Source organism: Zootoca vivipara, chromosome 13 (assembly GCF_965207765.1).
Source record: "Zootoca vivipara chromosome 13, rZooViv2.hap1.1, whole genome shotgun sequence".
Taxonomy (NCBI): domain Eukaryota; kingdom Metazoa; phylum Chordata; class Lepidosauria; order Squamata; family Lacertidae; genus Zootoca; species Zootoca vivipara.
The window spans coordinates 51,830,360-51,850,165 of record NC_142596.1 but is presented as its reverse complement, the minus strand read 5'-3'; the positions used below and the strand labels follow the sequence as shown (position 1 = coordinate 51,850,165).

Sequence of the window (19,806 nt, the reverse complement as noted above, 5' to 3'; positions counted from 1 at the left end):
GATGAGCATGGAGCCCAGTTCAATGTGTTCACCTTGGTGTTTGGAGCCCTAAATGACTTGGGCCCCAAATACCTGCAGGAGCACCTCCTCCCCTATGTGCCAGTCAGGCTGTTATGACCTGCTGCAGGAGAGTTCTTCTTAGGGTGCTATTGAAGGTGTGGGGGTGATGACTTGAATACAGCCTTCTCTGCAATGACTTCCAAAGCTGTGGAACTCCCTCCCTATAAGGAAGAGTCAGGTCCCCATCTCTTGATAGCTTTAGATGGCCACCTTTTTCCCTTGGTCTTTGATGGCTGAACTACTGTATTATTGTGTGTCCCTTGTGAATACCAACCCAGATTTCATCACTTTAATTCTGTGGTTTTCTGGGATAAGGTGGCTGTAAAAGGATTTAAAAAAAACAAAAAAACATGGAAATGAGCTGTAAAGGTAAAGGGACCCCTGACCATTAGGTCCAGTCGCGGACGACTCTGGGGTTGCAGCACTCATCTCGCTTTATTGGCCGAGGGAGCCAGCGTACAGCTTCTGGGTCATGTGGCCAGCATGGCTAAGCTGCTTCTGGCGAACCAGAGCAGTGCACGGAAACACCGTTTACCTTCCCGCCAGAGCGGTACCTATTTATCTACTTGCACTTTGATGTGCTTTCGAACTGCTAGGTTGGCAGGAGCTGGGACTGAGCAATGGGAGCTCACTCCGTTGCGGGGATTCGAACTGCGGACCTTCTGATTGGCAAGCCCTAGGCTCTGTGGTTTAGACCACAGCGCCACCCGCTGTGCTATTTTCCATGTGCTATTTTCCAATAGTTTTCCAAAAGTGGCTTTTATGTCGTGCAGAAGCCCAAAGGCAATGTAGAAATTAACAGGGAAACATTGGAGAAATGAAATAAACTGCCGTGTGAATGTAGTCTATGTGTGTCCCGTCCACTCTAGTGGGTGGGGAACGGTGGGATGAAGTCCCACTGTGTGCTGCTGTCCCCTCTCCTCTGTGAGCACTTCCCCACCCTCCCTCAGTTCCAGCACCCAGCAAAACATCACCACTCATGTAAAAAAAAACCAAATCAAACTGCCCCCACAATGTGCTTCAGTATGTCCACACTTGGGCAACTTGCATTATCCATGGATCGCGAAAATCTGAAATAAATGGGTGGAAAGAGCAGGTTGCCACTTGGATGAGGACAATGCCATGTGGGTGACACGAAAAATGTGCTCAAGGAGGAAGCACTCAATCCATTCTAAACTGTTGTGTGCACACAGTCTAAGCATCTTTTCTCCTTCTGAAATGTGTCTAGTGTTTTAGATTTTAAGCCTGAGAGCTTAAGGTCTATAGGCTACATTTGTTTTCTGCAGATGCAATAGAGGCTACAAATAAGGTCCTCTTCACCATTGCTATTGCCACTTGGTAGGCTCGACGTCGAGCTCTAACCCGTGTTCAGTCCAATTCTGAATGAGTTTTCCTCCATAGGCACTCTAGCCATCTCAGCGATTGTTTCATCACCATCAGCTCTGGGGAAAACCATGGAGTGGCATAATAGTAGTTTCTTTAAAAAGAAATATTTTTTAACTCTTGAAAAATGCTTTTTTTCATATTACATTTGCCTTTTTGACTGCTGTGTTATATTCAAAGTTTCCCAAAGAGTGTCAAACTCCTTGGACAACGCAATTTAAAATCCGACAGAAGCTGGTTGGATCAAACTTTTCAGAGCGCATTACATCTGCCGTGCTATCATCCATCTCTTTAGTTTATTACTAAGTTATATTAAAGATATTTATCTCAGCTTTTATTGGCTAAATCTAGAGAAAGAAAGAAAAGAAACAAGTCTAGTTCAAATTTTCTTTCTAATTAATATTTTAATTCAGAGACATATTATTGTTCAAATGCCCAAGAGAGGAAAATCACACTGCACATCACCCAATGTCTCTGAAGGGGGTGTTATTTAACTGATCAGAGAAATCTGGAGATGAAGACCTTGCCCCCCACCCCCAAATAATGCACATTTCAAGCTGTTTTAGAGCAAGCTGTGAGAAACAGATGCAGGGCTCTTTGTTGTCATCTAGGACTCAGGTTAAAAGCAACATCCCATAAACATTCAAGAATCCATCAACAGGGACTGCAAGTGAAAGTCACCTGAGCAGAAAAAGCCTCAACAAAAAAGAACTCATGGTGGCCCCCCATTTCTTTGGGGGACTCTGGAAATTGGGGGGGGGATACAGAGAGATACAGAGAGAGATCCAATGAAAAATTAAAGCTGGATCAACTCTTTTGAATGCATGTTTCTCCATCCATGAGGTCATGGCAAACCAGTTAATGGAGATGTACAAAGGGATGGGTGGACATATACTAGATATTGGGAGACCAGACACACAACTGCAATGTGCTTCTCTCTGATCTCTCCTGGGCACTCTTACCTTGCACTGGGGCCAAAGGCTCATAGATCACCCGGTAACCCTGCAGAAGGCCATTGGCTGCAGCTGGTTCCCCCCAGGACACGTTGAGGGTAGAGCAAGTGATTTCTGAGAAAGCCAGGAAGCTGGGGACGCTTGGAGCTGAAAGAGGGATGAACATCAGCAGAAACACTTAGCGGCAGGAAGATCACAGCTCTCCTTCCAGCCTGTGGCATTGCTCATAATCTATGGCTGTGCACACATTACTGGTCATTCTGTTTCTCAGTTTGGATTGAAGCTGGTTTGGGTGTGTGTGGAATAATTTCTTAAGAAATGACAGAATAGATAGAAGATGGAAACGAACTAAACCAGCAGTGGAAGTGCATACATAGCCCATGTCTGTGGCATGTCAGATGGGAATGTGGCCTACGGCAGAATCCTCTTCCTAGTCTAGTCTGCTTCAGTGCCTTTTGCAGCAGTAATTTTGGTTAGCAGATCCTAAAGTACTACCCCTTTTTAAAAAAAAATCCCATTAATCTCACTTGCCAGGCAACTGCTCAGTGCTTGACATCAAAAAGTCTAAAAACCTTGCTCCCTTTCTGTATTTGGAGGCCTCAGAACAGTGGCAGGGAACCAACAGCTCTCCTGAAGTCCTTGGACCACAGCTCCCATCTGCCCTAAACCAACAAAGCCAATAGTCATGAATGATGGGAGTTGTGGTTCATGACAACTGGAGAGCCACAGGTTTCCTCTCTGCTGTCTTAGAAGAAAGAAAGAAAGAAAGAAAGAAAGAAAGAAAGAAAGAAAGAAAGAAAGAAAGAAAGAAAGAAAGAAAGAAAGATAAGGGGCCTTATGCAGGCAGAAGCTAAGGCTCCAATACTTTGGCCACCTCATGAGAAAAGTCATTGGAAAAGTCATGTAGGGAAAGATTGAGGGCACTAGGAGAAGGGGACGACAGAGGACGAGATGGTTGGACAGTGTTCTCAAAGCCACCAACATGAGTCTGACCAAACTGTGGGAGGCAGTGGAAGACAGGAGTGCGTGGCATGCTCTGGTCCATGGGGTCACGAAGAGGCGGACACGACTAAATGACTCAACAACAACAACAATGCAGGCAGAGCTGAGCAGGATAAACTTTTGTTGTTGTGGGCTGTAGGTGGGCTTGGTCAGAATTGCTCTAGCACAGTCTGCTACATGATCAGATGTGACGTTTGACATGTGTAGCCTCAATCTGTGCAAAAATTATGAAGGCCACTCGTCCTAAGAGTGGATGTCAGATCAATGTGATCTCAACCCCCCACTGCACGTAGAATGAGTGTCTGGAATTATGTGTGTATAGCTCTAAGGCAGCCTTTGCCAATCTCGTGGCTTCCAGAAGTATAGACCGAGAATTCCCATCGGTCCCAGCCACTGGTGGGCAGCGGCTTGGCAAAGGAAGCTCGAGGAGGCCTCTTATGTCCCATTGCCCATGTGCGCAGGGAAGTAGTCGAGTAAATGCCCTCCAAATGCTCATCTTTGTAATGTCGGAGAGCATTTGGCTTTGAGGACAGGGCAGGAGCCAAACATTCTGGAAAAGGTCTTGGGTAATTGATGCAGGCTTCATCCTTGTGCCTGATTGTTATGACATTCCAAAGATGTATGTCTTTGGCAGCCTTCTATTTAAAACACTGGAGGGGAAACGCAGAGTTGGAGGTCATGCAAGAGAGGTTCCGGCTTCGCCATACTTCGTACATGGCAGTGGCATCCTTACCTGCCTGATGGGTCCTGCCTTGCCCAGGGCTGCTTTTTGGCCCATCGCCCGCTGCGTTGAAAGCAGATATAGAGATCAAGTACTTAGAGTAACTGGTGAGGTTCTTCAGCCGAATGCTTGTCTCCGGGTGGAAAAGAACCTTCACTTTTTCCGTGTCATTCTGACTCCCCTCCTGCCAGTAGTAAACCTAATTGGAAGAGAAAGGGTTACTTAATTTGGATTTTTACCCTGCCTCTCTAAAGTTGCCATCTGTTCCTTTGCTGCCTCTAACTCACCCCCCCCCACGACATGTTATAAAGTATTGATTTTTGAATCTCTTTCTCTCTCTTTGCTGCGTCCATTGGATTTCAGGTAAGGAGCCAATAAAATTCGACATAGTTTGAAGGAAATGGAAAGGTGGAAAGCAGGAGAGAAGTGTCTTCCTTCCTCTCTCACCCAGTAATGATTGGGGTCATCTATTGAAACTGAGCAGCAAGAGTTTCAAGCCAAACAAAAGGCATAACTGATTTATGGAATTCTTGATGCAAGTTAAAGAAAGAACACCAGAAGGGCCCTGCTGGATCCGTCCAATGACCCATCTAGTCCAGCCTCCTGTTCTCACAGTGGCCAACCACATGCTCTCTCCCACCTGTGGTTTCCAGCAACTGGTATTCAGAAGCTTTGCTGCCTCCAACCGTGGAATCACCATTGCTAGTCACCATTCATAGTCCTCTCCTCCGGGAATTTGTCCAATCCTCCTTTAAAACCATCTAAGCTGGTGGCTATCAACACTTCTTGTGGGAGTGAGTTCCACACCTCAACTATGCACTGTGTGAATTGCCGTCCTGAATCTGCCAACATTCAACTTCCAAGATGTAGCTTTAAGATAAGATTAGGCAAATTCGTGGAGGAGGAGAGGTCCAGCCGTGGCTATTACTAGCCACAAGGGTTCTGCAGAGGCATCATGGCTCTGCATATCAGTGTGGGGGGGGCAATGCAAGGTGGGGCTACAGGCCAGCCACCCTTCTCGTGTGCTTCTCAGGATGCACCTGGTTGCCATGGTGAGAGATAGGATGCTCTCTTGGGCCTAGGGCTGCTCTCACAACCACGTCACATCTGTGGCCTTTTCAGTGCCTGGTGGGAAAACTGCAGACACTCTCTTCTCCCCCTAACAAACCTCACCTTGGCTGTGGGACAGCCACAAATGGGTGTAACAGTTAATTGATCCTCTCCTGGACAAGCTGGGAGCTTGACCCGAGAGCCTGGCCAAGACTCTGCCTTGGTGCTACAAGCCAAGCGATTAGAACAGCCTGTGCACAAACAAAAGTGGAAAACACACAAATTGTTATAGCAGGTAGCTTGCTCCTGCCAAGAGGCGATGCCAGATCATTTCCATTGGCTCAGCTTTGCTCCATTTGCTGCTCTGACACACAGGTGGGGGGGGGGGTTGAGGCAGGCAACGAGCGCCAGCCAAGTCGCAGGGTTTGCAAGCAGCAGGCTGCTTGTGGCATCTCAAGGCAACAGAACTGCAGCAGAGCCACGGCCAACTGGCTAGAGCGTTGGACTAGGACCTGGGAGAGGCCTGGGTTCGAATCCCCACTTGGCCGTGAAGATTGATGGATGACCTTGGGGACCCGTCACTGCCTCTCAGTATAGTCTACCTCACAGGGGTGTTGTGAGGATAAATTGAGGGTAGAGACTTACGCATGCCAACTTTAAGCTCCCTGGAGAAAAAGTTGGGAAATAAACAAATAAGGACGGGCCTAGGAAACCTGAGTTCAAAACCCCGCTTGACTGTGAAGCTCACTGTGTGACCCTAGAAGCCAGTGATGGTCTCTCTCAGCCTAACGTACCTTAAAGGGATGTTGTGGGGATTAGATAAGTAGGGTGAGAACCATGTACACCACCTTGAGCTCCCAGGAAAGAAATGTGGGATGCAAATGCAATAAATAGTATTAAATATAAATAAAGAAGAAATGTTGAGTGTGATCCTAGATCTAGCACCACTAATAAATATCCAGGTGGCATCCATGAGTGTGCCCACCTGGTGGCGTAGGAAGGGGGGTGCGGTGGGTGCGATCCGCCCCAGGTGTCATCACTGAGGGGGGTGGCCGCGGGGCCTGGCCTGCAGCGCACCCAAGCCACAAGTCTCTCCTGGGGAGTGATGCGGTGGCTCGGGCACTTGCAGGCTCCGCGCTGCCCGAAACAGCAACGTGGGGCTGGCGGACTCCATGGAGGTTCCGCGCAGCATGCTCTGCCCCGGCTTGCCCCGCCTCCAGGTGCAGGGCATTTGCGCTGCCCTGGGCGCCCAAGCAGCTAGCTACGCCACTGTGCCCACCCCACCCCCAACTGGGGCTGGCATACCACCTGCTCCCTTCCTGGGCAAGGAGGAACTGGCCCCAGTCTCTGCCCTGCCATTATCCAGATCAGATGTGCCACACTGCAATTGTAATCTCCAAGTCCTGTGCAAAGACTTACCACTGAAAAGGCACAAAAGGAAAAGGGGATTGGGAGGGTTGAGGAAAAATTCCATTTATCGGAGCTAATTGTTGGAGAGAGTCTAAATCCATCATTGTGGCTCGAGTTGGTCAGATACCAGTTGTTGGGGATCTGCATGTTGCTCGTGCACTTTCTTTCTGATCTTGTTCATGGTTTTAAGTCACTGCAAGCTGCCTCTCTTCTTGCATCTGGGTCATACCACATGTGAAGTGACCTGGCTGCTGCAGAGAGGAACAGCCGGCCCCCATCTCTGTGCCCACGTCTTATGAAAGTTGGAAATATTAATGACAATAGGAAGAAGATTTGCAATAGTGGACACACACACACAGAGAGAGAGAGCACTTGCCTTGTAGCCTTGGATATTCCCATTCTGGCTGTCGACTGGTGGAGGGTCCCAGGCAACTTCTAGCTGGCTTGCGGAGAGCGCACTTATCTGGATGTTCTGGGGCGGCATCGCTGGTGCTGGAGGAAGAGAGAAGACAGAGAATTAGAAGTGAATGTCAGAGCCGGCATCTTGAGTAGAGAAGGGGGATACAGGCTGTGTGTGTGTGTGGGGGGTTGTTATTGGGTTATTGGGTTATTGTTCTTGTTTTGATTTTATAGGTTGTGATTTTATTCTGTGAACCGCCCTGAGACCCCCGGGTATAGGGCAGTATAATAATAATAATAATAATAATAATAATAATAATAATAAATAATAATAATAATAAAGCACACAAGTTGCATTCCCCGGAAGCTGCTCTTGCGTCTTACAAAGTCTTTGGAAACCTTGCCCACTCCTTTAAACAAACACAGTGTTGAAAGCAGCAAACACATTCTGCACCAAAAGTGCACGCAGAATGCTTTTAAAAGCAGGAGGCAATGCATTCAGAATGAATTAAAGGATGCAGAGAGAGCGCTCTTTGCATCATGGGGCAGCCCTTGAATCGAGGAATTCATTTTGCACAGAGGTCTCCTCAAACACTTGCCTGAAGAGCTGTAACACTTTCTGCTGGGGGCTTGCATTCAACAGGGAGAGATAACAAGTAGGGGGTTGGATTCTGCCTGGCTGTTCTGTTTTTATTATGTGTGTTTTGTCAATTTCAGGCAATAGTCCACCCAACCCTTCAAGACCAGATTACTGAAATATGCTCCAAGTGGGGCTTCCCTTGAACTTGAAGCTGCAGCGAGTGCAGAATGCTGCAACACAATTGCTGACAGGAGTGAGGCCACGCCAGCACATATCACCTCTGCTCAGAGATCTGCACTGGTTGCCAATTTGCTACTGGTACAAGTTCAAGGTGTTGCTATTAACATTTTGGGACCAGTTTACCATCGCCTTACCCCACAGGTGCCTGCTCGACTGTGCCAATCTGCTGATTTGGCACTGTTAGAAGTGCCACATAATAATTGCACTGCACTTGCAAGAAATAAATCTTTTAGTGTGGCAGCGCTTACACTTTGGAACTCCCTGCCTATTGACATCCGGCAGGTGCCTTCATTGAACTCTTTTCGGGGTCTGCTTAAAACATTTTTGTTTTTGCAAACCTATCCAGACATTAAATGTGCTTTATGACTGCTTAGCTACTGTTGTTTTAAACATGTTTTGAATATTTTAAAATAGCTTTTCTGTTTGTTATCAATAATCTTAAAGTTTTATTATATATATTTTGTAAAACACTTAGAGGCATGAGACTAAGTGTTCTTCCATACCAAATGAAATAAAAACCCCACACTTAGAAAGCTAGGGAGAAAACGCCTAGCCTAGGCTTTTCCGTTGACATGCTAGCTTTCTGTGCACAGGGATATGATTTCCTGGGCGAGAATTCCATCACAGCACACCCAGCCCTGGTCTGAAACAGTATTCTCATCCTGAGTTAGATCTCAAACCTGCTGCTTGGGATACTTGTGTGGCATCTGTAAGAGCAGCTGCTCCTTGGGTGCATTTGCTCCTTGCACGAGGGACGGCCTGCTAGCACATCTTTATGCAGACCAGGGCATGGGCAGGGGTGGAGGAAGGGTGGGTGGTGGGTGCGGGCAGCCCCGGGTGTCACCACTGAGGGGGGTCACAAAATGCCGAGCAGCACTTACCGCAGGGCCTGCAGTGCGCCCGAGCCACATGTCTATTCTGGAAGAGACGTGGTGGCTTGGGCGCACACAGGCTCCACGCTGCCTAAACGGTCCGCCCGCCACCTCCCGCCCAGCTGTAGCAGGCAGGCAGACTCTGGAGACCCCGCAGTGTGCCCCCCTGTGGGCGTCTCACCCCGCCCTCACCCCGCCCCTATGGGTGGCTCGTCCTGTTCCTGGGCTCGCCGCCCCAGGCGCCCAAGCGGCTTCCTCCGAACCCACTTAAGCCTATTTTGCATTTTTGCTAGGAGCTAACTTTTACAGGGGTGTCTAAGTGAGGCCAGAAAGCAGCCACCTGCCTGCAGATGGTCTTGTCATAACCTCTGCCCACGGTGCTTGAGAGTTGCTGCCTCCTCCCTCCCCGCCCATTAAACGGCCTGCAAATGGAAGCCATAAACTGTTTGCCACCCAAGGAAGGCGAAGGGAACCCTCCTTCGTTGCTCCTCCCGAGGCCTTTTTCTTCACGGACAGTGACCTTCGCCAGCTGCGTGATCGGTATATATTTATATATTTCCGCTCCCTCCTTCTCTCTGGGGTTACGAAATAAAATAGTAATTAACACCCACTCAGCCTGACACCAACTATTTATTTTGTTCTAACTGCGCCGCTTCCGCATTATCGCTGCCCACCCTGCCGTTAATGGAAATGTTAATAACCGCAGCCAGGTTGTTGTGACAGATGCTTGGGCTCATTATCAGAAATTCTTATTTACCGCTCCATTAAACGACAGAATCGCACACCCCAAAGAAAAAAGAAAAAAAAAAGACGGAGAAGAAACAATTCAATCAAAACTAACTGGAGGAATTTTATGAGCTGCATTAATAATCCAAAACATAAATAAAGTTGATGGCAGTTTGGGGCGGTTTTCTTGTTTTTGTTTCTTACTGCAGGTCTGCCACTGGCAACTCAGTTGCAAGATAGGACAATTAAAAAGCAAAAGGCAAAATGGAGAATAGCCATTAGACTAGTGCTTAATTAAAACTGATTATCATTATTAATAATAATAATTTGCTAAAATCATTCTTAGTTAGACAAGCCTACCCAGAGGTTTACAAAGCAGATTCAAGTTCTAATCTGTTTTTAGTCCATTGTTATTTTAACTTTTTTTTTAAAAAAAAGTTTTACATTATTGGTAATTTTACTTACTGATAATCTGATTACCTTTTTTGTAAACTGCTTTGAGGTGAGTTTTTGTTTTTGTTTTTTTAGAATCAAGCGGTATACCGTGGAACCTCGGAAGTCAAACATAGTCTGTTCCGGAAGCACTTTCGACTTCCGAAACATTCAGATTCTGAGGCGCACCTTCTGACTAGCTGACAGCTAAGCTTTTTGAAGATCAGAAGCCGCGTCGGACATTCGGGTTCCGAGAAATGTTTGAAAACCAGAACACTTACGTCCGGGTTTTCGATGTTCGGGAGCCAAAACGTTCCAAAATGAAGGCATTTGGGAACCGAGGTTTGACTGTATAAACTTTAAGAAAACTGCACCATCTGTTAACGACTACTGCCTTTCCAAAGGCGCCTGATGCTCAAGAGAGCACAAATGAATGTTGCTTCATAAACGGAATCCCTCTAGCTAGAAGAGTCTCTCGTGGATCTCACTGGAAAAATAACTGCAGACAGCAGGCGAGTTCATGGCTGCACCATGCTGGTCCGTTTCAGGCACTGGGGGAGAAAAGGGGTGGCGAAAGATCCCTCTTGTGGGCCATATGCATTTGTGCCACTCTGAACCTGATAAACCTTGGGGACAGGCCAATGAGATAAATTGGCAGAAAACTGGCAAAAGCTTATTGACATGTAAAAGTTCTCTGCCCCTGCTCTAGGGGGTGGAATGTGTTTGGGGCCTGACTATGTCTACAGAGGTTAGGCATGGACCCGCTGCACTCTATTAGTGGTTAGAGTTATGTTCTTGTTTATAGTATTTATATGCCACCTTTAAGCCCAAACAGTGCCCGCCTCCCTCAGGTGGCCCACACAGAAAAACATACAAATGCAAAATTCAGAGTGTCTGGCTGGGATTTAGGAGACCAGGGTTCAAATCCCACTCAGCCATGAAGCTCACTGAGTGACAATGGAGGCCAGTCACTGCCTCTCTCTGCCCAACCTACCTCACAGGGGTGTTCTGTGGATTAAAGAGGACTAGGAATTGGGAGTTCAAATCCCCCACTTGGCCGGGAAGCTCCTCAGTAGTGGACCCTCTCCCTTCCTGTGGTTTCCAGAAACTGGGATTCAGAAGCCTCCCTGCCTCCATCTGTGGAGACAGCACTTAGCCATTGTGGGGAGTAGCCACTGAGAGCCCTCCCCTCCATGAGGGTCAAATGGTCATCTAGTCCAACCTCCTCCAATGCGGGAATCACAGCAAAATTCAGGGGAATCCTGAATTTTAAAGGGCCATCCCTATGAGATGAAATTCACCAGAGTGCCCTAGAATTTCACAGCTCTGTTGAAAACCCACAGAAGCCAACAGAATTGCTGCAGACCCTCTTGTTTCTGGAATTCTGATCTGGGCCTGCCTGGCCATGACTGCGTTGTGGGTCACAAGGCACCAGCTGAAAACCCACATCCGAGTGGATCTACTGGGGAAATGGAGTGCCTGTTTCTGTACAGAACCAGCCATTTATGCTAATCTGACAGCATGTTCAAGAACAACAACAGCTTAACAATTCTTAAGAAATCATTTGGGACTCCAAAGCATTCGCTTAAAGCATGGCGTGGGGAGGGGCAGAAACCCCAGAATTACAAGCATATCTATGTTAGACATGGATGAATTAATGGCCTCTCATATCCAAAAGGCACTGGCAATTCCAGGCTCTGCGCTCCCTGCTAATCCCTTGCTGTCACACATATGCAAACAGGGCTTGGTGTGGCATTTTCCCTGTGGCTTTAGGTGCCAGTTATCAAGTGTAACAGGTGCAGCAAATAACCCCGAGGACCTAAATGATGTTGTTGGCAAGCAAAGAGGCGCCATTTTCGCGGAAGCTCTCGTGTTCTGCTTAGGGATCCAGTACAGTTTTTTTTCTTTGTATCTGGTTGCTCCTTGGAGGAGGATTTGCTTTTCCTTCCAGGCACAACCCCTTTGATGAATCATTCAAGAGAAAGGGAGAGCAAATAGCAGAAAAAGAGCAAGCCGTACAATTAATTAATTCTTTTTCATATATATATATATAAAGGAATCGCTAACCGTGGCTTTGTAGCAGTGCCAAGAGAGCACAGAATGCAAAGGCAGGAAATCAATTGGCGGTCCCAGACACACCCACAGGCACAAACATGGGAGAAGGCTGGTGCCAGAAAGAGGTTGTCTCTGCTGTGCGCTCGGTGGCGGAATGGGAGACACAGGGCAAATCTATGAAGAACTTAGAAATTGTACACACACGCAAAAAATGGAGACTCCGGCTGCGGTTCAGAACTGTTGCGGAAGGAACATGAGCACTTTCACTGTCATTGACCACAAAGAAGCAACTTAAGTATATGAAGGTCAGGGTTACATTTTTTAGCAGGGAACAGAAGTGCAGCTTTAGCCAGATGTTGTTGGACTCCCATCATCCCAGACCACTGGCCACTGTCCTCCCCACATCCCTCCACCCCAGGACCAGGGCCATCTTACCCATAGGCACTAGGGGTGCAGGGCACCTGGGTGAAAGGCTCTCAGGGGGCACCTGGCCGAGAGTCCAGGGCCTGAGGGTTGAGTCTGGGGAAGAGCCCGTCTGTTGGTCGGAGTGCCGTGGTGGGATCTTCTGCTGCGGGCGGCTGTGCGCCACAAATTCGGTGGCGACCGAGCCAGCGAGACACTGAGGCAGCCAGCCGGCTCCGCCCTCCCGCGCGCCTGGGACTGGGCAACCGGGGGGGGGGGTGAGTGGATCTTTGCACTCCGGTGCCGCATATGCTTAAGACAGCCCTGCCCAGGACCTCAGATTTGTTCCTACCATGTGGACTAAGACAATGCTGGCATCCCTATCCCGGCACAGCTATTCCACATGGCTAGAGTTCAGGTTGAAATGAGCTGGCAATTGCATGGCCCTTTTCCAATCCATGTAGGACTGAGCTGGGATGGCTCAGTCGGTAGAGCAAGAGACTCCTGATCTCAGGGTTGTGGGCAAAAGATTCCTCCACTGCAGGGGGTCAGACTAGATGACCCTCATGGTACCTTCCAACTTTATGATTCTATTGGGGGGGGGATATGTCGTCTGGTGCTCCTGATCCCAGACGTGGGGATTTTCTTGCAATCATGCGGTATATAAATGGTATGAAAGAAATAAAAGAAGCAATAAAAAGGAGGTGATGGGAAAAGACCCTTAGGGCCCAAGACCCCCGCCAGGGAATGAAGGCAATGCAGGGAAGGTGGACAAAAAAACCAACCTTGTCTAAGGCAGCTTCTGCTCTTCCTCTGGAGAGTCTGACATGGAAAGGAGGGCATCTTTTCCTAAGCTGCCTGAGTCACATTTTCTCATCAGTCCCCGCCTTGTCTGCCCCCCAAAGGCTAGACACATGATGTATGCCTGGAACATACCACACACCAGATTTTTTTTTTTTGCACCCCCCTGAAATGTAGCTTTCTGAGAGTTTAGAGCAGAGGACTCAAGTTGAGAAAGCCAGAGATTAATGGCCTTCCCTAACATGGACACAAGCACCTTGCCAATGGCAGGAACAGTCAACCCGGGGTGACGGAGAAATTCAGCTGAGAACAGGCACTTGGCCATGCTCACCTTTTCCTTCAGAGGCTCCAAAGCAGGTGATCAATGACTCTGGGCAGACTGGGACTCTGCTCTCTTTTTCTTTTTCACTGCCTCCCACAAATGTACCGTGAGGGTTGTCTTTAAATTTCTCTCAGCTACACATCACCACTGTTTTCTCTCTCAGAATTGCCTAGCTGGGAAAGCTGTATATTTTCTTCCAAGCCTTCTCCCAAAGAAGAAGAATCTGTTAATGCTGGCTTCTCTCAGATTCTCCATTTTCCAATCTTAAATTTAATTTGCCCCATTTCTGCTTACATTTGCCTTTTTTTAAAAGGAAAGATCAATGTGAAAACTTGTATGCATTTTTGCAAGCTGTTACCCCCTAGCGTAATGCAATTTTGTTTGTAATTTTCACCAACATACACATTTTTTGCACGCACCTTTCACTAATACATGCATTTTTATGATGCATGTTTGTACACACTCTGTAGGTGGAGAACTGCAAGGTAAGGCTCAGAGAAAGGAGAGTTTCACAAGGGAGAACTGTGCTTCAGTTTGCATATCGGTTTGAGTAGTGTGAATTTGGTAAGTTCATGCTAAAATGGAACCTGAACCAATTCATCTCCCATCCCTGGGTGTGCTAAGTTGCATAGGTGTGTCTTTTGGCAGACACTAGATTGCTGGGGCACGCTGATGCTCCTTTCTTGCTTGTAAGAAATAAGCATTCGTACTTAGAGTTTTCTAATCCATGAAGCCTCCCTCAGTTTATAGAAAGGACCCCCACCCCCTAATGAAGAGCCATTTACACAAAGGAGAGAAAGAAGGTCTCTTTTACAGCTTGCTATCTAGATTGATAGTCAAGAGCTAGTCAATGTGTGAATGATTCAAAGAAAGTGAGATGAATTGATGGCTGAATTTCCACACGTCTCTCATTGATTCTGCAATTGTCCCAGAATTGAGCCTCTATTGTGTGCAGCCACATCCTTTTTGATGTAAACTAGTTTCAGCCCAGTTTTCCTCTAATTTCTCAAAGAGCTGAAATTCTCAAGTTTACTTTTCATATGGAAGCAGTAAGGATGATGGCAGTGGTGACGATTTTTCTATAGGTTGCTGCTGGTGAAAGTAGCCCGTTTTTAAGGCAATAAAACAGAATTGTTTAAACTGGTGCTTCTCAAGCTATCTGATGTGGTGGACCAAGATTCTCCTCCCACAATGTGTCAGGAACTGGTACCATATTTGGTCCCTGAGGAGTCCGCGCCCCCCCCCAACTAAACCTGGGCTGTTGGTAGAGTCACTGGGGACCAGCAGCTGATGTCTGATGAACTTGCACCAGTCTGCGGGCCACCCCTTCAATAGCATTGGTTTAAACTAGACTGTGTTACCCAAATGAATTTGCTGCAACAGGGCATGGTGGTAATGGTGACTCTTTTAACTGTATTGTTATCAAGAACATGAGCAGAACCTGCTGGGTCTGGCCAATGGCGAGTCTATTCCAGAATCCTCTTCTGTCAGTAGCCACCAGGTGTCCATGGGAAACCGTCTTATCCAGCACATCCACAAATTCTTCAGAGAATAACAATGGCATCCCATAGCATAGGGAAACGTCCTTTTAAGTGCACAGAGACTTAGCCATAGCTCACACCAGGCTCGAACAGTTGGAATCAATGCAATTAGTTAAGCAACTCCTTTCACCTGAGCAGTTTAACACGGCTGCCCTCTTCTTCAGGGAACAGATTTTGGCATCAAAGGCCATTAATCAGACAGCGATTAAGGAGGGCAGAGTCAGATCACAACTGCGGTGACCTACCTACAAAACAAGGAAATTCCAGGGTAATTTGCCAGCGACTTCTACGAGGACTCCAGATCGTTGCCCCAGGGAGCCCAAATCATTAGAGACGGGGATATTTTGAATTATGGGTTTTCATGCCAGAAAGAGGGATAAGTTAATTAACTTTCCTGGAAATGAGAAAAAGCCAAAGGAAAGTTGACGTGTGTGTGTGTGTGTGTGTGTGTGTGTGTGTGTGTGTGTGCACGTGCGCAGTGGCAGACTTTGGGCTCTCAAATTTCAGCAGCAGCCTGCGTGGTGCAAAAATTCAGTGTCCCTGCCTCTCACTCTCCTACATCATTTTTGTGGTGTCCCTGCAGTGTGACACCCAGAGCTCCTGCACTGGTCATGCGACCCTAAAACCACCTTTGGTGTGTGTACACACACTTTGGCCTGCCCCATTTCCTAGTGTTGTGGCTGCACCCCAAAGGCTGGAATCTTGACATCACCCTTCCCTGAGCTCTCCTGAGTCCTCAATAGGCTTTGAAACACTCTCTCCAGAGACGCTCACTGGGCACTCATTATTATGTCTTTCCAGCACCTACCGTGTTTCTCATATTATAAGTCATGTCTTATAATCTTTTTTTCTCAAGAAAATAATCCTATGGCTTATTTTCGGGGGGTGTGTGTGTCTTATTATTTTTTTTAAAAAAAATACAGTATGGTACCTCCCCTGTCCGGCGCCCGGAACTGGCTGCTGCTGCGCTGCTGGGCGCATTGTCGGCGCTTCAGCAGGGCACGCTGCTGGGTCCCACCGGGTCGGGGCTTCACGCGGCGCGCGCTGAGGCTCTTGCCGGATCCCGGCTTGGAGCAGCGCGCGCTGCGGCTCTTGCTGCGTCCCGCCGCCGGGTTGGGGCTTGGAGCAGCGCCAAGCGCCAACCCAGCGGCGGGACCGGCGGGACCTGCAGCGCGCGCGACAGGAAGAGGAGGGACCAGCGAGTGGCAGCCGCGGCGGCCAATGAAGGCTCGGCCGGGTGTTTTTTGTCGTTGTAGCTGCGTCCCGCTGCGTCCCTCCTCTTCCTGTCGCGGCTCGGCGCCCGGAACTGGCTGCTGCTGCGCGCGTTGTCGGCGCTTCAGCAGGGCACGCTGCTGGGTCCCGCCGGGTCGGGGCTCCACGCGGCGCACGCTGAGGCTCTTGCCGGGTCTCGCCGCCGGGTCAGCGCTTGGCGCGGTGCATGCTGCTGGACATTTTTGAGGGGCAGCAGCAGCCGGTTCCGGGCGCTGACAGGCATCTTCCTCTTCCATGGCGCCATCCAGACCTGCTCCCACCACTACGGCTTATTTTTGGGGTATGTCTTATATTTCTTCAACTCAGGAAAATCCTGCCATGGCTTATTTTGTAGGGATGACTTAAAATATGAGAAACACGGTAGCAAAGACCTCTCTTCATTTTAATTTTCTAAGGCTGGCAAATTAGTGTTTTGTTCCATCACATTCATTTTATGCTGCTTTAAAAATGTGTGTCCTCACCCCCCCATGCTTTAAAAATATTGTATCGTAAGCCACCCTGACAACTTGATCAAAGGGCGGGATAGAGAATTGTAAAATTCTAGAGCTGGAAGGAACTCAAAGGGTCATCCAGCCCAATCTCCTGCGAGCAGCAACCACAGCTAAATTTTCATAAAGCAAATAATTAAAATCAAGCATTTGTTGTATGTCATTATTAGATTTGTATAGCTTCCCATGCATAAACATTCCCTGAGCGGCTTACGACAAAATATGAACAGCACAATAGATTGCTGGTGCTGGTAGCAATAATTCTAATAAGAGCCAGCAAAAACCCTCAGTGTATAAAGTCAGGATAAGCTACTTTACAGCCTGGGTTTAAAGCACAGTGAAAATGTTTGGGGCAGAACATGCTCAGCCATATTTCTGCTGTTGGAGAAGATGTGCAATGCCTGCCTCTCTCAGGTAATGGCATTTGAGGTACCAGAAGGGAGGCCAGGCTGCATCTTCGCTCCTAATAACATTATGCCTTCTCATTACATTACTGTTGATTTTACAAGCCTGTTTTCTTTCCTTTAAGAATAAGAAGCCGCGTTGCTCTTGGTCGTTGTTAATTTCCTTCGACGGAGATGGGAGCTCACCTCCAGTTACCACTAGGGGGAGCTAAGACCGCTGCAAACGTTGCCGTGCCGGCGCTTCCCGCGGATTCAATGGGAAATTAGCATACAATTGTTCTATTAAACCGCAGCAGCGCATGCATTTCGAAATTGCTAGCTTTCTGCACGTCTCCCCCCCTTTGTTGCCCTTTCTAATGAAAGCATTTTGATTTAGTGGCCGTCTCATGGAGGGAGTCCAAAGATGCAGGGCAGAACTGAAAACTAAAGCAAAGGAGGGATGCAAGACCCAAGAGTGCATTTGGCAGGTGATGGTGGGGGGGGGATCTGTTGCCAGGGCAAAGTGGGGGGCAGATCCAACTCACCCCCATTCAGTTCCATGGCAGTGCAGCAGAGGGTTGCAGGAGGATGTGGCTGGAAACTCTGACATCTGCTCTCTCTGTGCTTTATCCACATCTTCAGTTTGCGCCCCTCTTTCCAGGTACAGGTTCACGCTTAAAAGCTCTGTGTCTAAGCATTTAATTAATTTTTATGCCCTGGAAATTTCCCCACAAAACCCCTCTTTAGCACTCAATCAGAGCACATGTCGATGTGGGTTTTCCACAGATAGCTGTTTGCTCTGACTGAGCTTTAAAGAGCAGATTTTCACAGGAAAAGCTTTGGAGCAAAAGAAAAGGGTGTGTGTGTTTGGACATGGAGCTTTTAAAGTGGAGGAAAGGTAAATGTGGATAAGTCCTTTGTTTGTCCATGCTGTGGCTGGAGGGGGCTCAGTCCAAACCCTGCCCCCCATTAGCCAAGGAAGGAGCAGAAGCTTATTCCCAACCTCCCAATGTGACAAAACAAGCCAGTTTGCTTAGGGTTGCCATGTATCCTCTTTTTCCAGGATACGTCCTCTTTCTCAGGGATAAAATTTCCATCCAGGTGGATTTTTAAAATTTGCCAAAATGTCTCTGGCTATACTTTTGGGGTGAGACATAGACATAACTGGTGGTAGAAGACTTGCTTTCCTCTTCTCTTCTTCTGCCCCCCTCAGCAATATATCACAGCTTCTATTTTGTTTAGTCGTGTCCGACTCTTCATGACCCCATGGACCAGAGCACGCCAGGCATTCCTGTCTTCCACTGCCTCCTGCAGTTTGGTCAGACTCAGTTGGCAGCTTCGAGAACACTGTCCAACCATCTCATCCTCTGTCGTCCCCTTCTCCTTGTGTCCTCCATCTTTCCCAATATCAGGGTCTTTTCCAGGGAGTCTTCTCTTCTCATGAGGTGGCCAAAGTATTGGAGCCTCAGCTTCAGGATCTGTCCTTCCAGTGAGCACTCAGGGCTGATCTCCTTCAGAATGGAGATGTTTGATCTTCTTGCAGTCCATGGGACTCTCAAGAGTCTCCTCCAGCACAATAATTCAAAAGCATCAATTCTTCGGCGATCAGCCTTCTTTATGGTCCAGCTCTCACTTCCATACATCACTACTGGGAAAACCATAGCTTTAACTATACGGACCTTTGTCGGCAAGCCTCTATAGCCAACATATAATAGGGCTCTTTAAAATGAGAATCCTCATGGAGTCCTCTTATTTGCTCTTCAAAATATGGCAACCCTACTTTGCTGAGAGTTAAAACAAGGAGCCGCTGCCTCACCATGTGTATGGAGAACTGCTTATGAGTAATATTAACAGCTTAATGAGCTGCTAATGAGGCGCTCAGTCAGCTGCTTCAGCTTGCAGTATGAATCCAGAGCAAATTATCTCCATGCATTTTCTGCCTTACCAAGGGAGAATTAAGGGCAGCAGATACACCAATCTGACATACGTCTCAATTTGGACATTATTTCCCTGCGTTTTGTTTTAAGGGTACCTTCTCTATAAGGAAGCTCAACTTGCTCTGACTGCAGAATGGGGAGTTTTCAGAAAGTTGTCTCCCTCCCACCAGCCCACCCTTTAAGCCTGGTCCCTCCCCACTTCTGACGCCCGAATGTCATCCTGAAATGCTGGCGTCCTAAAGAGGAAATGGGGGGCAGGCATGGACCACCTCACCACGATGAGGAGGGTCGCCCTGACCAGCCCTTGCTTCTTGAGCCCTTGTGTCTGTCAAAGGCATCCCAACATTTATGCAAACCAAAGCAAAAGGGAAAAGAAGGTCAAGGCAGAAGAAGAAATGGCAGCTTCTACAAGTCTTTACATTGATCTCTTGCTTTGCCCAACTCTGTTGTATTCCAAAAAAAATAATGTACATTACTATTAAGACAAGATGCAAAGTTGGACGGCCTGTCCTCAGACCAAATTTAAAAATCATATGGAAATATAGTATAGCCAAATTAGAAGACAACTGTAATACTATTTAAAAGAAGCCCAACACATCTGGAGATGTGTTACACACACACACACACACACACACACACACACACACACACACACACACACACAAACTTTCCCTTTATTTTGGTTTTCATTGTGGCCAGGGATATCTCTCCGTTATCTATGTATATGCATCCACTTCCTTAGCACGGTTTTTAAAATGATAAATGTGTTTGGCTTTT

At 47.7% G+C, this 19,806-nt stretch overlaps 1 protein-coding gene across 4 annotated transcripts in view; it reads right to left on the bottom strand.

The window, feature by feature from the left end:
- Positions 1 to 19,806, bottom strand: part of SDK1 (sidekick cell adhesion molecule 1) — a 574,710-nt gene that overhangs the window by 33,013 nt on the left and 521,891 nt on the right. For all 4 annotated transcript variants that reach the window (XM_035130977.3, XM_035130978.3, XM_035130979.3 and 1 more), the window contains 3 exons: positions 6,956 to 7,071; positions 4,132 to 4,318; positions 2,406 to 2,543 (listed from right to left, as the gene is read on the bottom strand). In XM_035130977.3, coding sequence (XP_034986868.2) covers positions 2,406 to 2,543; positions 4,132 to 4,318; positions 6,956 to 7,071 — 441 coding nt within the window. The remainder of the gene's footprint in view (positions 1 to 2,405; positions 2,544 to 4,131; positions 4,319 to 6,955; positions 7,072 to 19,806) is intronic.